General features: G+C 42.9%; 2 protein-coding genes across 19 annotated transcripts in view; one reads left to right on the forward strand and one right to left on the reverse strand.

Moving 5' to 3' along the window:
* The window catches only part of Gdf5 (growth differentiation factor 5), a 61,581-nt gene that overhangs the window by 9,118 nt on the left and 30,448 nt on the right, over window positions 1–22,015 (reverse strand). For 4 of the 6 annotated variants that reach the window (XR_012448221.1, XR_012448224.1, XR_012448223.1 and 1 more), the window contains exon 3: window positions 11,697–14,544. The exons of the other annotated variants lie outside the window; for them this stretch is intronic. The gene's annotated coding sequence lies outside the window, so the exon portion shown is untranslated. Of the gene's footprint in view, window positions 1–11,696; window positions 14,545–22,015 lie in introns of those variants that run through there. 6 annotated transcript variants of the gene reach the window in all.
* The window catches only part of Cep250 (centrosomal protein 250), a 56,360-nt gene continuing 41,953 nt past the window's right edge, over window positions 7,609–22,015 (forward strand). For 2 of the 13 annotated variants that reach the window (XM_020156835.2, XM_074074631.1), the window contains exons 1-7: window positions 7,840–8,007; window positions 16,857–17,142; window positions 17,747–17,803; window positions 19,288–19,367; window positions 19,590–19,755; window positions 20,574–20,680; window positions 20,930–21,181. In XM_020156835.2, the coding sequence (XP_020012424.2) occupies window positions 16,960–17,142; window positions 17,747–17,803; window positions 19,288–19,367; window positions 19,590–19,755; window positions 20,574–20,680; window positions 20,930–21,181 (845 nt within the window). In that variant the 5' untranslated portion in view covers window positions 7,840–8,007; window positions 16,857–16,959. Of the gene's footprint in view, window positions 7,774–7,838; window positions 8,008–16,831; window positions 17,143–17,746; window positions 17,804–19,287; window positions 19,368–19,584; window positions 19,756–20,573; window positions 20,681–20,929; window positions 21,182–22,015 lie in introns of those variants that run through there. The other 11 variants (XM_020156842.2, XM_074074633.1, XM_020156834.2 and 8 more) reach the window with 10 other exon arrangements.

The raw sequence follows: 22,015 nt of genomic DNA on the forward strand, positions 1-22,015 counted from the left end.
TACATATTAGTTATTATTTTCATTTTTAAAATGTCACGTATCTGAACCTGTTTCTTTACTACTAAAGTTAGAATAAAAATACCTCTTTCACAGAGTGTTTATAAATGCTTGTACTTATATATGCAAATCGCTTTTCTTTTCGTGACTAGTATATAGTAGGTGCTCTGTAAATTATAGGTTTTTTTAAAAATTGCATATTTAATATTGTCCCTGTCTCATAAATGAGAAAATTGAGTCTTAGAGAAGATGAGTGACAGGCAGAGCTTACACACCTAGAAATGGCAGAGCCAGGGCTCAACTCAGGCATCTGACTATGAATCCAGTGCTCTTCCCGCAGCAAGGATGACTGACCAGCCTGCACACTGGAGGAGGAGCTGTAGGGGAGGAGGATTCAGAGACCCTAGCCCTCCATCTGTGCTCTTCTAATCAGTGGGCCTGGGCTGCCCCTATCTAGGGATGCCCAGAGGGCCCTGACATGCATAGAGCTGCCTCTACACACTTTCACCCAGTCACCATTCTGGTTTGTGCTTTTCAAACAGCTCAGTTGAGCACGAGCTCTCAATGGCTCCCCCTGCTGGTATCCTCAGCAACTGCATCTGGTTAGAGTTTGTGGGCCTCTCATAAATGCATCCCTCCAGCTGGGCTCCAAGGAAGTAATGCAATCTGAATCTGGAAGAGAGAGAGAGAGAGAGAGAGAGAGAGAGAGAGAGAGAGAGAGAGAGAGAGTGTGTGTGTGTGTGTGTGTGTGTGTGTGTGTGTGTGTGTTGCAGACAGGGGTGCGTGTTCAAAATAACCGTATATTTTTCACTTTTATTCTTTACTAAAAATATTTTGCCAGTGGCTCATGCCTGTAATCCTAGCTACTCAGGAGGCAGAGATCAGGAGGATTGCAGTTCAAAGCCAGCCCAGGCAAACAGTTTATGAGACCATACCTCAAAAATACCCAATACAAAAAAGCTGGTAGAGTGACTCAAGTAGTAGAGGGCCAGCCTAGCAAGTGTGAGGCCTGAGTTTAAACCCCAGTACTGCCAAAAAACAAAATAAAAATGATTAATAAAATTCTTTAGTTTTTCAATTTAAAACTTTTTTTTTTTTTTGTGGTAGCTTGAACTCAGTGTCTTCACCTTGAGCCACTCTACCAGCCCTATTTTTGTGAAGGGTTTTTTGAGATAGGGTCTCGCAGAACTATTTGGCAGGGCTAGGATTACAGGCATGAGCCACTAATGCCCAGCTAAAACCCTTTTTAAAAAATAGATGTTAGAAAGAAAAGTAATATGAACTCACAATGAAGAAAATTTGAACAGCACAAAAGAATGTACAAGGAGTAGGGTTAGGGGTGTCGCTCAGTAGTAGAGCACATGCTTAGCAATCACGAGACCCTGGGTTCCATCCCCAGAACCAAAAATATAAAATATAAAAATAAATAAGAAGGAATGCCACAAGGAAGTCTCTCCCTTCCACCCAGACCCAGATCTTCCAGTGCTCTCAGAAGCAACCACTCATATCAGCTTCCTGGAAGATACCATGCATCACAGTAATATAAATTAAAAAGTTTTATTGATGTATGCTCTCCATATGGGATATGTTTTCATTGTAAAATTAAACCAGCTGGGCATGGTGGTACACTTCTATAATCCCAGAACTCAGGAGGCTGCGGCAGGAGGATCACGAGCCTGGATTAAATAGCAAGACTGTTTAAAAAAAGAGAAGATCTGATGGAGTGGCTCAATTGCTTGGGCACCTGCCTAGCAAGCATGAAACCCTGAGTTCACACCCCAGTACCACCAAAAAAAAAAAAAAAAAAGAACGAAAGAAAAGAAATATTTAAAAAAATAAAAAAGAAAGAGAGAGAATGAATCTTGCTCTCCCTACACACCCCAATCTCTCCCCAGAGGTAACCACTGTTAACAGGTAGGGACCTGCAAACCTTGTCAATCTTGAGTTCAGAAACCTCAGATCTTGCTGGGCACCAATGACTCATGCTTGTAATCCTAGTTACTTGGGAGGCTGAAATGGGGAGGATTATGGCTTGAGGCCAGCCCAGGGGAAATAGTTCACAAGATCACATCTCAAAAATTACTGGACCAAAATGGAGCTGTGGCTTAAGCAGTAGAGTGCCTGCTTTGTAAGTGTGAAACCCTGAGTTCAAACATCATCAAAAAAAAAAAAAAGAAAGAAAGAAAAAGAAACCTCAGATCCTTGCTGGACCCCTTCTATTCCCTATTTCCTTCATCTAATTCCATCTTCTTAGTAAATACATACTGTTAATCCCATTTTGCAGTTGAGAAATTTAAGGCTCAGAGAGGGAAAGTAGATTGCTGAAGAACACAAAGCATGGCCAGAAGTTCCAGTGCAGGTGAATGTGTCCCACTTAAGTCCAGCATTCTTTCTGCCATATTCCTCTGCCTGGTTCCTGTCTGGAACCTTAGAATTTAGTTACTGTGTCACAAGAGGATGTAGGTAAATCCTCCAGTTTAAATTTGAAGAGCCCGTTTTTACGAAAGAAGAAGACTTGACTCTGTGAGACCTGTGACTAATCATTCTTTATTGGCCAAGTCCTGAAGAGTGGTAAAAAGATGCCACCCACTTCAAGAAATGTCAAGCTTGGCTGGTGTAGTGGTTCAAGCAATAGGGTACGTGCCTCGCAAACACAAGGACCTGAGTTCAAACCCAATAATAAATAAGTAAACAAATAAATATTAAAAAAAGACAAATGTCAAGCGTGGGTGAGTTGGTCACTTAGATCCACGCTTGGTCAGTGGGAAGAGATTGGAGGCAGGGTCAGGAGCAGGAAGAAAATATCTGGCTAACAGAAGGGATTGTATTATTGTCTAGATATCCAATCCAGGGAGAGTCACACAATTCAACTAAGCAGTGGAATGAGCAAGAGGAGTTCCTAGAGGAGACTCCACACTTTTACATACCAAAAATTCTTTTGCATTCGTTCTGTTCAGAATGCCCTCCACTTTGTCGACTCAGCATCTTTATCCTTCATAATCAAAATATAACAACTCTGCCCCTGCGAGGCCAGCCACTCTCTCTTTTCAGAATTTACAATGTATGCATGTGAAATATTTGTTTTCTCACCTGTCTCTTGTGTGACTCTGTAAACTGAGGCTCTACACAGGATCCATGGGTTATTGTTCTCTGGGTCCCTCCCAGTGTCCAGCTCAGGATTTGGCACATAATAAGTGCTCAGTCAACATTTCTTTAATGGTGAAAGAATGGATTCAGGTGGATGGACAGCAAGAAAGTTGTTCACAACCTACTATAAGAGACGGTATCCTTTTGGTGGCCCAGACAATGCTTCAGATTATCTGCTTTCAGCTAGAGGGACATGTGGGGGTTTCCCAAGATTGTCCTTCTGTCATTGTTAGCTCACTTCAGTCACTCAGGTGTTGACATGGATCAGATGATGGAAAAAGGGGTAGGAAAAAGTCTAGTATTATAGCTGGTTTTGTGCTCTCTGGATCTCACAGATGTTTATGTCATCTGTCTCTGCTCATCAGCAAAGCATCAAGGGGTGCTTTCATTGCCCCTTCTCCTGTAGTTTTCTCAGCAAAAGGCATCTCTATGACCAGTAGTCAGATGCCTAGCTTCTTGTGCCTGGGGTCTTCAATTTGATAGCCTCCTGTTTCACTCTCCCCAGTGCTGACATTACCAGCATGTGCCTCCATATTCTTGGAACGGATAAGGGGTTTAAGAACTTCAAAGCAGACTTTAAGCTTTTAAGGGAAATGTGGTTATATAGCACCTCACTTTGAAATTTCACAAATATAATTTAAAAAGAAAAGAAAAATCAATCAGTCCAGGCTGCCTTTTAGCATGGGGTATGAGGAATATAAGGCAATGAGCAAGACTGGGGTTTAGGGTACATATTAGCACTCTTGGGAAGGGTTAGGATATAAGGTACATTCCCTGAGATAGAATTTAGGATGGAAAGGAAGGAGCCCAGTTCACCAGGGTACTGGAGAGTGTGGGTGTGGGGAACCAGGGTTGATTTTCTTCCAACTGATCCAGTGTCTCTTTCTCTCCATCCCAGCATCTTTAAGGCCTTCGTTCTTAGTCTGGATCACCAGACAGGTCTGAACATGGCCAGGCTCTATTTGTGTCTGGTTTAGTCTTTTCCAGTAGGGCTCTTGGGCCTCAAACTATGACTACCTGTTTGTTGTCCCAGGTGTTACTGGCATTTTGCAAGATGTTTGAAGGCTGTTTTCTCTCTGTGACTAGAGAACCTCCAAGGGACAATATTACCTACTTTTCCGTATCAGTGACTCCACTTTCTGCTTTGGTCCAGATAGTTCCCATTCATACCACCTTATTATGTTTTTTTTTGGTTTTTTTTTTTTTTAATGCACTGGAGTTTGAACTCAGAGCATCGCACTTGCTAGGCAGGCTCTGTACCACTAGAGCCATTCTGACACCCCTTTTATTGTATTAATACAATTTCAAACTTGCTGTTAATGCATTGTGTTACTATCCAATCCTAGAACATAACAAATGCTCAATAAATGTTTGCTGGGTGAATGAATAATGAGTAAAAGAATGAATAAATTTCCCTTTACAAGATACAAAGGTAGCTGCAAGACTCTACATTCAACACCCAGTACCGGCAAAACGAACAAACAAACAAAACTGCTGGTGGTCCATGCCTGTAATTCCAGCTACTTGGGAGACAGAGATAAGTTTTAAGCCAGTCCAGGAAAAACAGTTAATGAGATACCTATCTCAATCAATAACCTGGGCATAGCGGTGTATTGCGTGCCTATCATCCCAGCTACACAGGTGGAAAAAAAAACTGAATCAAAGATCACTGTGGTTTTTATCCCTTTCCACCTCATTTACCCTTTATTTTTTTATTTTTTATTTTTTAAATTTTTATTGTTTTATTATTCATATGTGCATACAATGTTTAGGTCATTTCTCCCCTCTGCCCCCACCACCTCCCTCTCCCCCCCACCACCTCAATACCTGGCAGAAACTATTTTGCCCTTATCTCTAATTTTGTTGAAGAGAGAGTGTAAGCAATAATAGGAAGGAACAAGGGTTTTTGCTAGTTGAGATAAGGATAGCTATACAGGGAGTTGACTCACATTAATTTCCTGTGCATGTGTGTTACCTTCTAGATTAATTCTTTTTGATCTAACCTTTTCTCTAGTTCCTGGTCCCCTTTTCCTATTGGCCTCAGTTGCTTTTAAGGTATCTGCTTTAGTTTCTCTGCGTTAAGGGCAACAAATGCTAGCTCATTTTTTAGGTGTCTTACCTATCCTCACCCCTCCCTTGTGTGCTCTTGCTTTTATCATGTGCTCATAGTCCAATCCCCTTGTTGTGCTTGCCCTTGATCTAATGTCCACATATGAGGGAGAACATACGATTTTTGGTCTTTTGGTCATTTACCCTTTATTGTATGTCTTGGTAATCTGAAACTTCTGTTTACTCTTTAAAATATACTGTCTAATTTCCTAATGGATTTTATGGCGTTAATTTTTACAACACTGAGGGTGACTTTGTTCATTCATTCATCCGATATTTATTTAGCACCAACCATGTGTCAGACTATGCTAAATGCTAGAAATAAGTTGGGTTTTTTTTTTGTTTTTCTTTTTTTCTTTTGCTGTACTCAGGGCCTCAAGCATTAGTCAAAGTCTATGAAAGAAACAGAGAACTATGATGGAAAATACAGGGTAAGTTTTACTTTAGATAGCAAGGTAAAGGAAGAGCTAGCTGAGGAAGTATTGTTTTAAGCTGAGACTTGAAAAGGAGAAGATTCCAGATAAGCCAAAAACTAGGGGAAAAAAATGGTCTAGGTAGTATGCGCAAGGGTCCTGAAGCAGAAAAGATTTTGGTATGGTTAGGTTGGTTTGTAGCAGGAGACATTCTTGCACAGGGCTGGTGGGATTATTTCCCTGGAGTGACTCCTCACCACTGACACTTTGCATCTTTTTCTGTCAAGTGCCTAGAAATGTTTTCCCTCTCTAAATAGTTTGATTTTCAGTACCAGTGTCCACCCTTCCCCATATCCCTTTTTCTCGACCTTTTTTCCCCCTCAAAGTAACTTAAGAAGATCTTACAGAGCCCAGCACGGGTGGCTCACCCCTGTAATCCTAGTTACTCAGAAGGCAGAGGTAGGAGGCTTTCAGCTGGCTTTGCCTGGGGAAATTCTTACATGAGAAAGATACAATATAGTTTTATTTTATTTTATTTTTTGTGATACTGGGGGTTGAACTCAGGGGTCTAAACCTTGAGTCACTCTGCCAGCCCTTTTTTGTGATGGGATTTTTCAAGATAGGGTCTCACAAACTATTTGCGTGGGCGCTTTGAACCCTTATGCTCCTGATCTCTGCCTCCTGAGTAGCTAGGATTACAGGTGTGAGGCACTGGCCCTGCTCAGACACAATATAGTTCTTAACAAAGTGTCCCATTCTCGGGTTCCCTTTGTGTCTTAACCACTTATCTGTTTAACTTGTGGATCCATTCATCCGTTAATTTACTTGATATTTACTGAACACCTTTTTTTGGGTGGTGGGATTGGGGTTTGAACTCAGAGCTTTGCGCTAACAAATCAGACACTTTACAACTTGAACCACACCTCTTGTCCATTTTGCTTTGGTTATTTTGGGGAGTGTGTGTGTGTGTGTGTGTGTGTGTGTGTTGGGGGGCGGGGAGGAGTCGCACGAAGAATTTCCCCGGGCTGGTCTCGAACAGCGATCCTCCCAAACTCAGCATCCTAAGTAGGATTATTGGCTTAAACCACTAGCACCAGTTTGAGCACCTATTTTATACTACATCTTAGGCTGGGTGCTATAGTGACAGATGGCCAAATAGCAGTCTTTTCATCCAGGAGCTCATAATCTCATTCCATGTTCCCAAAATGTGTGCCTAGTGCATCAAAACCACTGGGGCCCTAAACTACTAAGGAGGTAGAGATCAGGAGGATCACGGTTGGAAGCCAACCATGAGCAAATAGTTCGTGAGACCCTATCCTGAAAAAAAACCCATCGCAAAATAGTGTTAGTGGAATGGCTCAAGTGGTAGAGGCCTGCTTAGTAAGTGCGAGGCTCTGAGTTCAAACTCCGGTACCACCGAAAAGATTAAAAAAACTATCTAGTATATTTTCCAAAATGCAGATTCCTGACCCCACCCTTGGTGTACTGAGTCTTTAGGAATGGAATCTGAGCGTGTGCACTTTAGAACTTCTTTACATATGTGTTTGTTTTCAATTCCTGCTAAGAATTGAGAATTTCAACTCTAAGAAAGTACACTGATAATTTATGCACAAAATGCTATGAGAATAACGTCTGCATTCATAGAGGGGTAAAAAGTCATCTATAGACAGTCATGCTCACGCAGAAAATAGACCAACTGCAATTCTTCGGTCCGATTTAGGCGATTCAGGCAAAGGCAACACTGTAGACAGGGCTGAGTGTTGTGTTGCCTGAGACTGCTTGGAGCAGCAGGGTCGGAAGGTGACAAAACCCTGGAATTGGTCGCCCTGCAGATTTTGTCGCGACCTAGGAGCGAATTCCCTCACTTTTCTCGCAGTTGTAATTTCACTGGGGGTAGGTTTGTGAAACAGTGCGCAGGCGTACCCTGAACCTGGTGGCATTACGCATGCGCAGTATGTAACTCTGAAGCCAAGGGGGTAGTCGAGGCCAAGTATTTTTCTTCTTTTTAGAACGTCCTTTGCTGGAATCCAGACACTCTGGCTGTCTCCATTTCGCGAGAGGGATCTTACATCTCGATATAATCCCCCTTCCCTTCTGGGCCTCTCAAGTAAGTCGGCTACCAATACCCAACATGGCGGGGGGCCCTGCACGGCGCAGTCCGTCACAGGCGCGCTACTGGGCAGGGCGGGCTCCTTCCCAAAGCAAAGGGCGGGAGTTTGGGGGGCGGGGTCTTGCGTGAACCGGAGCGGGACCCCCGCCCCCTGCCGGGCCTCACCAGGGGTCTGCGGCCGCTGCTTAGCTGAGGAGTGCTTCGGAAGTGCGCGGGAGCCGTCGTGGTGAGGTGGGGCTCCGGGGCCGGCGGGAGGGGCCGGGGTTAACGGCCCGAGGCCCGGGACGCCCGCGGGAATCCCGTTTGGACGGCATTCTCCCGTTTCCCCTGGGAGGAACGCGAGGCCCAGAGAGGAGCTGGGATCCGTCCTAGGACCCCCTCCCGCCCGCCTCCGCTTAGTGTCGTCACCACTGTTCTGGGCTCCAGTGTCCATCAGCCGGCCAGCCCTGGCCGCGGTCGCTGCGGCGCCTCGGGGCCTCTCTGCGCTCTGCGGCTTTGCATGAGATCTGTCCAAAAGCCCAGTCCTACCTGCCACCCCGCAGCCTGGCCCTGGAACTAACTCATCCCCACCCACTCCACCCTGCCTCGCGCTTGAGGATAGGCGCTCTACCACTGCAACCAAGACCCCAGCCTTTTCTTTACTTTAGCTACTTTTCAGGTAGCTCCGGGCTTGGCCTCTCAGCGTGATCAGCCTATCTACCCTTACTGCGAAGCTTGGTTGAGATGTGATATCACTAACTTTCACCAGGCTGGCCTGGAACCTTGATCCTACGGATCTCTGCCTCCATAATAGCTAGGGTTACAGATATGCATCATCACACCCTGTTTTTTTTTTTGTTTTTTTTTTTTAATTATGATTTCCATTTTTAAAGACAGGGTTTTGCTATGTAGCCCAGTTTTGTCTGAATCTCGTGATTTTCTCGCCTCTGCCTCCCAAGTGCTGGAATTATAGCAGTGCAATACCACACTAGGCTGGAACTTTCTTCAGGACCTAACACAAGCATCTTTTTTTAGAAACCTTTGCCAGCTGCCTTCTCTACACTCAGCTAAACCTCACTTCTCGGCTTTTGTGCTCACTGCACTGAGTCACTTTTCCTGACCCCTGTTTCACACCCTGTGCTCTTTGTTCAGACGTTATTCCTTGCCTTTTTCATCTCTGTATCCCAGGATCTAGCTCATGATGATGATAATAATAGTTAAAATTTATAGAATAGTCACAAAATGTCAGTTGCTACTAAATGCATTATAGGTTAGAGGTCCAGCTAATCCTTAAGACCATCTATAAGGTGGATATCTTGACATTTTACACCTGAAGAAACTGAGGCACTCATAGATCAAGTAATATGCCTGAGTTCCACAACTAACAAGTGAATGAAACTGGAATCTGTCCCCAGAGAATGTGATAACTTTAGTAGATCGCCTTTGGGTTTGGTAAGTGGCTATTGAATTGGGCTTTAGCCCCATGACTTGTGGAGACCAGGATTATGATTAACATCAAAGGAGAACTGATGTTCCCATTTGATGGAGTGAATACATGACAAAATCAAGGATACAATAGGGTTGTCCTCCTTGTATGCCCTGTGTTCCTTTCTTTGTTCTTTGTCCCTCAGAAAGCTGGAGGCCTGTGTGTCGTTATTTCCTACCATTTGGGAAGTGTCCCTCAGAGCTGTTACTTCAAAATTTATGAGTTAGGAGGCAGCTAACATAGCATAGAATTTGGAATCAGATTGAGGTTCACTTGCTGCCTTGCAACTGACCAGTTATTCCTTCCATTTTTTTACTCTTAGGGTTTTTTTTTTAATTATAAAATGAGAATAATCTTATCTACAAGTTTTTTTTTTTAATGAAGATTGCAAGTGACTCTTGGAGAAAGTGGCATATGAGAACTTTTTTCAGCATTTTGTAAGACTGTTGATGATAATATAGCTCTTGTTACCGAATGTCCTTATATCAGTCTATCAGTCAAATATCAAGTGAGCATCTATTATATGACAGGCACTGTTTTACTTTTTTATTTCATTTTTTTGGAGGTACAGGGGTTTGAACTCAGGGCCTTATTAGGCGGTGCTCTACTACTTGTGCCACGCCCCCAGCACAACCAGGCCCTGTTTTATAACCTGGAAGCACAGCATTGAGTAAGACAGTGCTTTTGTATGGGTGGAACTTATCTTCGTATAGGTTATTACACATAATAACTGGCTTGTGGAAGAGTGGTGGTACTTTATATGAGTGGTTAGGGAACAACTTACCAAGAAGGTGACAGAGACCTGAAGGTGGTAAAGGAGCAAAGATAACTGGGGAAAGAGGCCCTGAAATGGCCATGGGGTATGGTGTGTGCTAAGCAGGCACAGCAAGGAGAGCTGAGTACCTGGAGGGGTGTGAGCAGAGGGGAGAGGAATGGGAAGAGGAATTAAATTAACTGGGGTCTGGGATCAAATACTTAGGATCCTGTAGGCCATTATGAAGATTTTGGTTAGAGGGTTCTGAGTGGCATGATCTGTTTTATGTTTTAAGGATCCTCTGATTATACTTGGGGAAAAATAAAATTTAGGAGCTTTTGCAGTAATCCAGATGTATTAGTTTTCTGTTACTGTGCAAGAAATATCTCAAAATTTAGCAGTTTGAAACAACAGTCATTTATTGTCTCACATATTTATTTCAGATCAGAGATCCAGGAGTGGATTAGCTGGGTGTTTCTGGCTTAGGATCTCTCCTGAGGCTGCAGTTAGGCTGATGGTGGGGACTGCAGTGATCTGACAGTTTCATCTGGGGTTGGAGGAACTGCTTCCAAGATGGCTCAATCACAGAGCTGTTGGCAGAGGCCCCAGTTCCTTACCTCTGGGCCTCTTCACTAGTGTCTTCATGTTCTTAGGACTGAGCAGGTGGCTTCCCCCCAGAGAGACTGATCAAAGAGTGCGAGAGAAGAGTAAGCAAGCAAGGAGCCATAGTACCTTTCATGACGTCTCAGAAGTCATTTTTACTTGAACCCACTCTCAAAGGGAAGAGAATTAGACTCCACGATTTTTTTTTTTTTTTTTGGATGGGTTTGGATTCAGGACTGCCTACTTGTGAAACAGGCACTCTTCGCCTTGAGCTCCAGCCCTCTTTTTTTTTTTGATGGTACTGGGGTTTGAACTCAGGGCTTCATACTTGCTAGGCCTGTGCTCTACTACTTGAACCACTCCTCCAACCCAGGCTTTATGATTTTTTTTTTTTCGTACTGGAGTTTGAACCCGGTGTACATCTTGAGCCACTCCACCAGCCCTTTTTTGTGATTTTTTTTTTTTTTTTTGATAGGGTCTTACAAACTACTTGCCCAGGCTGGCTTTGAACTGAGATCCTTCTGATCTCTTCCTCCTGAGTAGTTAGGATTACAGGCATGAGCCAACAGTGCCCAGCTTTTTCTTTAAGTTTTAAAAGCCAGAACGTTTATTGTGTGACTAGTTATTGAAATTCTAAGATGAACTAGATGCTGCCCTCTTGGGTTTAGGTGTTGTTCCTTCACAGAATACATGCTGAATCTGCAGAAGGCAGTTTTTAGGTGCCTCATTTAACCAGTTATGTAATATTTTATCTCTTAACCTTGGCACTCCATTTATACTTCATGTTGCACTTGTCAGGATAGCCATATTTGCCACAGGTTGACCTCTAAAGATGGTCGGCTTTAGGGCCACAATGGTGTTACAATGTGTATGTCTTATTAGATAAAGCAGACGATTGATTCTGCCGCGGAGCCCAAAGAGCCAGGCTCCACTTCTCTTTTGGTAGTACTGGGATTTGAACTCAGGACCTCACGCTTGCTAGGCAGATGCTCCACCACTTGAGCCACTCTACCAGCCCTTTTCTGTGTTGGGTATATATATATATATATATTTTTTTTTTTTTTTTTTTTTTTTTTTTTGATGAGCCACTTCTTGAAGAGAAGACTATCAAAGAGTTTGTGGACATACTTCAAAGCCACCACACCAGGCAAAAGAGAATGGTTCAGTTCAGGGTGGTGATGGTAAGGACACCTGGTAGAATCAACAGGATTCACTAATGCATTGGTTAGAGAGTGTGGAAGAATAGAACAGGTCTAACTTGAGCAACCAGAAGGATGGAATTACCAGTTACTGAAATGGAGAAGATTGGAGCAGCAGAAGTTCACTTTTGGACAAGTTAGCTTTGAGATGCCTGCTAGACACCTACTTGGGGAAGTTAAATAGATGCTTGGTTTTCACATGGCAGTTCCAGAGGGAGGTGTAGGCTGCAGATGTAACATTGAGAGTCATGGGTGTACAGGTGCTATTTTAAATCATGAAACTGGATACAATTACTTAGGAAATGAATGTAGATGGAGAAGAAGTCTGAAGCCTGAGTCTTGGGGCCCCAAGCCTTTTTAAATACTGAGATGAGGAGGAGCCAGCAAAGGAGATTGACTGGGAGAGGCCAGAGAAGAGAACAGAAACTACTCTCAGGCTAACTTTTTTCACTTTCTTTTGGAATAAGAAGCAGAAATTGTCTCAGTACATGAATTTATCTCATTTCTTTGTTCAGGAAATAGAATGCTTGGGTCCTCAAGTGTTTTTCCTTTTTTGCTCTGAGTGCCAAATTGTATTTAATAGTACCAGTCTACATCTTAGTCCTTGTGGCATTTACACCTCTACTCCAAGTTTAAGTAGAATTGCTTCTCTTTTAAACTTTATTAAATACCCTTTTTGCAGTATTCTGCCACTCTCCACCGTATGTTCACAGGTGGCTCTTAGTCTTTAGCCAGTTCATTGTCCTTCCCAGTCTGATTCCTAGCAAAAATAGGAAGTCGGTCTTGTTCTTTTCTGTACCTCTGTGCAGAGTGGTACAGAGTTGGAATTCATGAATATTTATAAGATAAGTTAATGTATAAAAAGGGAATCTTTTCCTCTTCCCTGTGGTAATGATACAGTCTATTCAGTGGTTTACAGTTTAAGAAGAACACAGACATTCGTTGTCTCGATGGAGTGTAATCTGGTCTGTTACCATTTGCCCACTCCTAACCTTTTCTATCTCTGAGAGATGTGGAAGCCTACCTTTCCACTGGAGTTCCCTAGTGCATTCCCTGGTGGACCTGAGAGTGTTAATAAAAGAGTGCTGAGCTGTGTTCAAGGAAGTTCAGGACTAAATTATATTATCAGAAAGTTCCCTGATGTAATTTTTTCTACCTCTTCCTTTTTATTCTTTCAGTGAGTTTCAGATTTATGGCAAAAATTTTTTTTTAACTATAAAACACTTCAAGGGGCTGGTGGAGTGGCTCAAGTGGTAGAGCAAGCATGAGGCCCTGAGTTCAAACCCCAGTGCCACCAAAAAAATTAATTAAAACCAAACAACCAACAAAAAAATACTTCAGGGGCTAACAGAGTGGCTCAGGTGGGCTAACAGGTGCAAGACTTTCAGCTTAACCTCCCCCCCAATACCTCAGGAAAAAACAAAAATCTACTTAAATCATCTTTTTAAAATAGACTTTATTTTGTTGTTAGGTGTAGTAGAGAATGCCTATAATCTCAACAGCACCTGGGAGGCTGTTCAGGAGGATGCGAGTTCAAAGCAAGACCCTGTCTCCATAAAAAAAAAAGAACTTTATTTTTTAAAGCAATTTTAGATTTACAGAAAAATTGAATAGTGTAGAGAATTCCTACATACCCTGCACCCAGTTTCCCTTATTCAGCATTATCTTACATTAATATGGTATATTTGATAGTTTCAAATCATTTTTTTGAGATAAATGGGGTATATGAATAACATAGGAAAAAAAAATAAATTTACTTCACCTCTGTAAGCTTTAGTTTCCTTATCTGTAAAATGAGAGGGTTACACTAAATTTCTTAAAGGTTTTCTGTTTTTTTAATTAATTTATTTTTTTTCTCCTTTTTATTTTATCATTTTTACATTTACTTACATTGTTTGTACTACAACCCCCCCCCGCAACACTAAATTTTTAATAGCTCTAAAGTTTTAAAATTTATCTGCTAAGTACAATTATCATATAACTAATATAATTTCTTTTTTTTTTTTTCCTTGGTGGGACTGGGGTTTGAACTCAGGGCTTTGCACTTACAAAGCAAGCACTCTACCACTTGAACCATACTTCCAGTTCATGTTGCTCTGGTTATTTTGTAGATGGGGGAGGGTCTCGAAAACTGTTTACCTGGGCTAGCCTTGAACTGCGATCCTCCCAATCTCAGCCTCCCAAGTAGTTAGGATTATAAACATAAGTCACTAGCACCTAGCTCTTAATTCCTTTTTTTTTTTTTTTTTTGCAGAAAAAATAATGTTTGCATGTTACTGGCATTCTTACAGTAAAAGAGGATTTATCAGAATCTAGAACTTTGGCAGTGGTGCTTATAGAAACATTAGGTAGAATGACATGAAATTGCTGTTTTTGTAGGTAAAAACTAATGGATAAATATTAGCAATTTCATATGGTTCAACCTAATATTTTGAGATAAGTATTCAAAGGAAGGTGAGGGAACCTTTGGGGCCTCTGAAACTTCTCCTGTGTGTAAAAGCTTTGCTCAACCCTCACAGTGTTAAGAGAGAAAAGGCACCTCAGTTCCTTTAAAACAACACATATCTACTCTTATTGTTGGTAGAGTATTGGCAGAAATCCTGGAGAAAGAGCAATATCCTGGAAGATCTGTCACTATCCAGCAGAAAGGGATTAAATTCTGCTGAACTCAACAGAGAGGGATTAAATTCCATTGAATTTGGCAGAGTCAACATTTCATGGAGCCTTGGTGAATTGGTTCCACAGCCCTGGTGAAAAGAAGCACAGAACAGGAGGATGTTTTTAGTATGGGGGAAGGCTACACTACCCTGATCTGGGGTAGTGGTGCCACCAGGCCTTTCTTGGTGCCACTATATTCCTACTTTATTCCTTACTGTCTAAGATATGCTGTGCAGACTTAGGTACATTCAGTCACCCAGGAGGTAATGTAAGCTGAGTTTTTCTCTTATTACTCTATTATGGGGACTGGAGGTGTGGCTCAAACAGTAGAGAGCACCTGCTTTGTAAGCATGAAACCCTGAGTTCAAACCCTAGACCCACCAAAAAAAAAAGAAAGAAAAATAGAAGCACAAATGCAGTGACAAATGACAAGTGAGATCTGCTATAAGCATGAGAGAGAAAGCAGCATTAGGGGAGGGAACTATGGTGAACTAGAGAGTGCTTGCTCTATCCAAACTGCAGCTCAGCTCCTTGTAGGAATGTATCTCAAGGATCAGAAGATAATCTGAGTTTCTAGAGGAGCCAGAAATACATATTTTTCTTTTCCTATTACTGGGGATTGAACTCACAGCCTCATATTTGCTAGGCAAGCACTCTACTTGAGTCACGCCCTTAGTCCTTTTGCTTTTTAGTTTGCTTTTCAGTCAGGATCTCACACCAACTTTGTCTATGCCGGCCTTGAATTGAGATCTTCCTACCTCTGCCTCCCAAGTAGCTGAGACCAGGTACGCACCATCATACCTGGCTTGTTTTTGAAATAGGGTCTTGCTAACTTTTGCCCAGGCTGGCCTGGAACTATGATTCTCTTGCCTTGGCTTCTTGAGTACTGGGATTACAGGTGTGTACCATGATGCTTGGCCCAAACTGTTTTCTTATCTTTTTGTTTTTGTTTTTGTGGGACTTTTTGTTTTTGTTTTTGTGGGACTGGGATTTAAACTCAGGGCTTCATACAGGTGCTCTACAGCTTGAGGCACACCTACAGTTCCCATACTCTTTAATTTTCTTTTTGTTTTGTTTTTGTGGCACTGGAGTTTGAACTCAGGGCCTCACACTTGCCAGGCAGGTGCTCTACCACTTGAGCCACTCCTCCAGCTCCTTTTTATGTTGGGTATTTTTGAGATACAATCTTGCTTTCACTTTGTCTGGGTTGGCCTCAAACCATAGTCCTTATCTCTGCCTCCCATGTAGCTAGAAACTTATCTCTGCCTCCCACATAGCTAGGAATTACAAGTGTGAGCCATTGGCGCCGGGCTCCCAGAGTATTTTTTTGATAGATGGTTGGAAATACAGATATTCCTTAACCCTCATGGTGTACATCTTAGGGTTAATAACATAAAGGAATTTCCCTACTCCCACCATTCAAATTATAGAATACTTGTGTATTTTAGAGAACTAAGAAATTCAAAGGCCAGATAACTGGATGCTTTGACCTTTGGATGAGTAGACTGAAAGGGAAATGGCATGCTTGAGGTTACAGAGCCTCATCCAGAACTTTTCTTTACTTCCATACTTCCCTCTCTAATGATATCTGAAGATCATGGTTTGCCTGGGCCCTACTACCTGTGGGTGGCCCATTGCCCTATTTTGGCCCAGCTGTCCTGCTGCATTTGGTTTCTTTTCTCTTTTGGATCCCTTGCCCTTTTTATTTGTCAGGGAGTCAGATTACTCATGTTCAAACCCCTCATCAAACAAATGCCAGCTGTGGGAACAGGTTCAAGTTGCTTAACCTTTCTGAATCTCTGCTTCCTCATTCATGTATAGTTATAATAGTATCTGCAGTGAAGTGTGATAGGAAGGCATTGAAAGGTTTTAAAGTGCTCAGCAAAGCAACTGGCTCAAAGAAGCACTCAGCAAGTATGACTATGGCATTGATCAACCAAATAGTTCACTGCCCCGTCAAGCTGGATGAGGTGCCCATGTTATCCTGTGATGTCTCTATTTTTGCACATGCCACATTGTAATTGTTTTTGTCTATGACTTGCCAGAGGAACAACAGCTTCAGTGATTCATTGGGTGACTATCTGTTACTCATTGTGCCAGATACTAGGATGCAATGGCAAACCAGGAGCTCTTGGTTAGTGCAGAGATCTAAAGGCAAGCCAGGAAACACTAGTCCTGTGAGTTTTCTCTTGATCCATTAAATTTGGGAAATGATGCCCATCATAGCCCCTCTTAGAGATCAGGGTCCATCTTAGTGTTTTAAAGGTTCTGAGGAGTCCTGTAGTAAAGGAACCTATTTACTTTGTCCAACCCAGCTTTACCATACTTAATAAATGTTTGTTGAATAAATTTAAGTCATCTAAATAGTCCTTTTAGTTATGTTATGTGCTTTGGTCCCCAGCTCAAGAGAAAGTCAAAGAGGCACAGCAATGGTCAGAGACCCTGCTAGGAGCATACAGCCTCTGGCTGCATAGGGACCTGCGAGCTTGCTATCTGTTGCCCCCATGGAGACAGGAAGCCCTGGGTTGAACATGAAGCCCCAGTCACTGCAACTGGTGCTGGAGAAGCAAGTGCTGGCGCTGCAGCAGCAGATGGCAGAGAATCAGGCAGCCTCTTGGCGGAAGCTGAAGAGCTCCCAGGAGGCCCAACAGAGGCAAGCAACCCTCGTGAGGAAGCTGCAGGCCAAGGTGAGGTAGCTGCTGTACTGGAGAGGGAAAGAGAACGCCTCCCAGAGCTGTGCCCTGGGGTAGGATAAGAGCTGGAGGAGGCAGAGCCATGTGAGGGGAACGGCCTAAACCTTACCTGGACCTTCCAGCTTTCACCCACAGCCTCTCCTTTGATGCTCACAACTAGTTCATGTAGTATGAGTATGTCTCTTTAAAAGATGATATCTGCAAGGGTTAAATTAGTTATCTAGATTTGTTGTTCTAGTCTAGAGCTAAGACCTGATCCCTAGGTTTTTTGGTTTTTGCCTCTCCAATACCAGCAGTATATTGAATGTCTTTTTTTTTTCTTTTCTTCTTTTTTTTTTTTGAGACAGGGTATCACTATGTAACTACATAACCCAGGCCTCCACCTCCCAAGTTCTGGGCTTACAGGCATGCACCACCATGCCCGGCCTTGATTCTTTAAATGCACAAATAGAAACTATGGGATGTTATGGTCTTACCACACCATTACCACCTAGCTCCCCTGTTCACAGAAGGTTTGCCCAAGATCCCTGTAGGCTTTTGGTTTGGGCTGTTTCTAACAGCTATGTCCATTGCTCAGGGCCTGCTCTGTTTGCTGCAGGTATTGCAATACCGGAGCTGGTGCCAAGAACTGGAGAAGCATCTAGAAGCCACTGGAGTGAGTGAGATTGAGTTCCATGCTCCCCTGAGTCAGGCTTCATATGCTGCCTGCATGAGACTGGAATGTGATATGGGGCTTTTGGTTGAAGCCTTTTCTATCTTCCACCCCTGAGATCCCTGTTCTTCCTTGGGCCTAGCTATGCTGGCCTGAGAGATTCCAGTCCCTTGGTTCTCTAGGAACTAATGCAGCTTCAGGGCACTTAGCAGAATGGAAGCATGCAATTAATGGAAGAAATGCACCTTTCCTCCACCAGGTGTCAGTGTTTATCTGTCATAGAGAGATTTGTGTCTCTGTGGGCCTACAAAGCATGTCTGCAGCAGAGAGATGATTGGGTAGGACAGGCCTTGAAAGACCTATGTGCCTTTGTTCTAGCTCCCTCAGCCATCTTCTCACATTCCCCTCAGAATGTTCTCTTAGAAGGAGGATATCAAAATGTATTGAACACCTATTCAGGCCAGGCACTATTAGGCAAATGTGTATAATTATGTTACTTAGTCTGCAAAACAACTTTCTGAAGACTATGATAGCACCTTCATTTTGAAACTGAAGACACTGAGGCACCAAGATATTTTGTTTTGCCAATAGGAGAAGGGGACCAGGAACTAGAGAAAAGGTTAGTTTGAGAAGAATTAACTTAGAAGGTAACACACATGTACAGGAAATCAATGCATGTCAACTCCCTGTACAGCTATTCTTATCTCAACTAGCAAAAACCCTTGGTCCTTCCTATTATTGCTTATACTCTCTTCAACAAAGCTAGAAATAAGGGCAAAATAGTTTCTGCCGGGTATCGAGAGGGTAGGGGGGGAGAGGGAGGGGGCGGAGGGGGGGGAATAAGGGAGGGTACGGGGGAAGGGGGGAGAAATGACCCAAACATTGTATGCACATATGAATAAAATACAAATTAAAAAAAAAAAAAGAACAGGACATTAAAAAAAAGATGTTTTGTTTTATCTTTTGGTGAGACAGGTTTGAATTCAGGGCTTCATCCTTGGAAAGCAGGTGCTTTCCTGCTTGAGCTATGCCTCCAGTCCGTTTTGTTCTGGTTATTTTGGAGATGGGCGTCTCTCAAACTATTTGCTTGGGTTGGCCTGGAACTGATCCTCCTGATCTCAGCCTCTTAAGTAGCTAGGATTATAGGCATGAGCCACTGACGCCCCTCCAAGATGTTAATTGACCTCCCAAAGTCCAAAGTTAGTATAATAGAATCAAGGCCATTGGTAAAAAAATACATTTTAATGCTTCTTAAGTTAAATTTCATTCTCCACCAACTGCCATCTTTCAGGAGAGGTCATTGGTTTGCCTTTGGAGAGAGGAGTACAGTGGATTTGCTTTTAGGATACAATGATAGAGAAAAGAAGCAACTTGCTAACGAAGGGAAGAAAGAATAAAAAGAAAGTGGGCTGCTATAGAAGGAGGCATCCAGGAATGGGCCTGAGTATTCTCTGAAGGTGAATAAGGCTTGTCTCTGTTTGGCTAAGGGACCGGTCCCTCGGCAGTGGGAAATGGAGGAGCCAAACCTGGAACAGCTGCTAATCCGATTGGAGGAGGAGCAACAGAGGTGATGGATCCCAAATTTCCTGACCTGGATGCTTGGCCAGTGGGTAGAAAAGGCTGATGACAAACCTCTCTGTCCTGAAGGTTAACATGTATTAGAACCCAGTCTTAGCCCTGTAATTCCTGGCAATGGAAAATTCCACTCATTGTCACTGTACTCCAAAGATATCCAAGGGTTAGAATAGACCTTTATTTTGTACTTGCTCTTAACCTTTCCCCAGTACAGGTGTGAGAGTCTAGCAGAGGTGAACACTGAGCTTCGGCTGCACATGGAAAGAGCTGATGTGGTGAATAAAGCCCTTCGGGAAGATGTGGAAAAATTGACAGTGGACTGGAGTCGGGCCCGGGATGAGCTAATGAGGAAGGAGAGCCAATGGCAGATGGAGCAGGAGGTAGGAAGAACAGGGTGGGACTGTGAGAGGAGCGACGTACATTCTGGGCACTGCCCTCGTCAGTGCTGGAAAAGGTTAACTTCAGGACTTGGGTCATTGTTAAAGTCTCTGACCATACTCCCCCGTACTGATAGCTTTGCACTGCTTAGGCCTTTTTAGTTCTGTCATTGCCCACTATTCTAGGCATTGCAGATAGGTGGCAACTGTTCTTGCAAAAGCAACTACCTTAGGGCTGGAGGTGTGGCTCAAACAGTGGAGCACCTGCCTAACAAGCATAAAGCTCTTGAGTTTAGACCCTGGTACCACAAAGAAAAAGAAAAAGGCAAGCTTAGGTTTTAGATTGATATGAAAGCTTAATGAATCCCTTCATCAGGAGGTCTGCATATCTAGATGCTAAGAAGGTCACTGCTAAATTGAATGGAGAAGAAAAACTAGTTATGGACCATGGGTAATTGTCAGATTCCCAGCTAAAGGAAACAAATGTTTCCTGAGCCTTTGGTCTGTTCTAGCGTTGTATATATATATAAATAATTCTCTTTGTAAGTCTATGGTAATAGATCCCACTTGTTAAACAACTACTGTATATTCTTTTCAATTCTAGTCCAGAGGAAAGCCACTTACTATCTGAGGCTCTTTGAACTCTTAAATCCCACTGCCAACTTTATTAAACTCTTCAGCATAACTTGCATATGGACATCCATTCATAAGCTCTCTGTTTAAAGTCCTTCCATCCCCCAGCCAGGAGGAGTCCAAGACTCTTGTATTGCTACAAGATAATCCTCTGCCCTTGGGTATGACCTGGGTTTTTGAACACACAGTTCTTCAAGGGTTATCTGAAAGGAGAACATGGTCGCCTTCTCAGTCTGTGGCGGGAGGTGGTGACCTTCCGACGCCACTTCCTGGAAATGAAGTCAGCTACTGACAGGTCAGTGTGGAGATAAGGGAGGAGATTTGCCTCTACCAATTCTAGACTTAAGGCAGTGGGCTGCTGTAGAAGAGGGGATTGGGCAGGGATTAAGTGGGGTGGGGTGGAGTGAAGATAAGGAGACTTGCTATTGTTGGAGTCTGGTGATTTTTTTTCCCAGCCCCTAACCCTTAGGTTTATTAGGACTGATCTTCACACTCCCTTACTTGGTCCTAATCAGATTCTGTTCTTTTCCTTTCTTGTGCTCAGAGATCTGACAGAGCTAAAGGCTGAATATGCAAGGCTTTCAGGGTCCCTGCTGACCTGTTGCCTGCGCTTGACTGTGGGAACACATTCTCGGGAATCCACTGGATCTGGGAAAATGGATGAGAGTGAGCCAGCTCAACTGCTAATGCTACTAGCCAAGACCCAGGCACTGGAGAAGGAAGCCCATGAGAGGAGCCAGGAGTTATTACAGCTGAAAAGTCAAGGAGATCTGGAGAAGGCTGAGCTTCAGGATCGGTGAGATAGCCCGCAGTCCCAAAAGGAGTTTCCTGAGGGAAAGCTGACTCTCTTAGAGAAGTAGGGATAGGCATGGGAGATGCGAAGAGCACTCACAGCATGAGAGGGGGAAGGAAATGTGTCAAGAGCGTCTAATATGAAAATCAGTGCCACAGGTGGAGCTTGTCACTGCCCTCCGACTATCTTGCAGCTTAATTTCTTTCCTGCTGACTTATGCAGCTAGTGGTCCTCATCAATACCAAACTACTTGCTATTCTATTCTTCTCTGCCTTTGTCCATGGTGACCTTTGCCTAGAATAACTCCCTCCCTTTCCTCTCTGCCTTGTCCTTTAAGGAAGATGTATCACCTCTTCTGTGAAGCCTTCTCTGACTTCAGTAGCCTTTTATGTTACCAAGTCCTTTATGGTCTTTTGACCTGCTTGTTACAGCATTGACCTCATTATTTAGCTTCTCCTTTTTTTTCTTTCATTCTCTCTGTTTTTTTTTTACTTTTTCTTTCTTCTTCTTCTCTTTCTTTTTGGTTAATTTTATTTATCTACTTATTTTTGCAGTGCTGGGATCAAACCCAGGGCCTCTCACACATGCTAGTTATGCAGGTGCTCTATCACTGAACTACAGCACTACCCCAGCTACTTTTTTGTTTATTTCTTTTTCTTTATTATCCCAGCTATTTTATTTTTTGGATATTAATGAAATAGGATTTTTAAAACAATGATAAGAAAGGCAGGAGCATAAACAGAATCCCATTGACTATCAGGGCAAAGTTTATGCTCCATGGATAGGGTTATATCTCCACCTACTGACAGTATACATAAATTAGAGTAGTAAAGTCAG

The sequence above is a fragment of the Castor canadensis genome, chromosome 5 (genome assembly GCF_047511655.1).
Source record: "Castor canadensis chromosome 5, mCasCan1.hap1v2, whole genome shotgun sequence".
In the NCBI taxonomy this organism is placed as follows: Eukaryota; Metazoa; Chordata; class Mammalia; order Rodentia; family Castoridae; genus Castor; species Castor canadensis.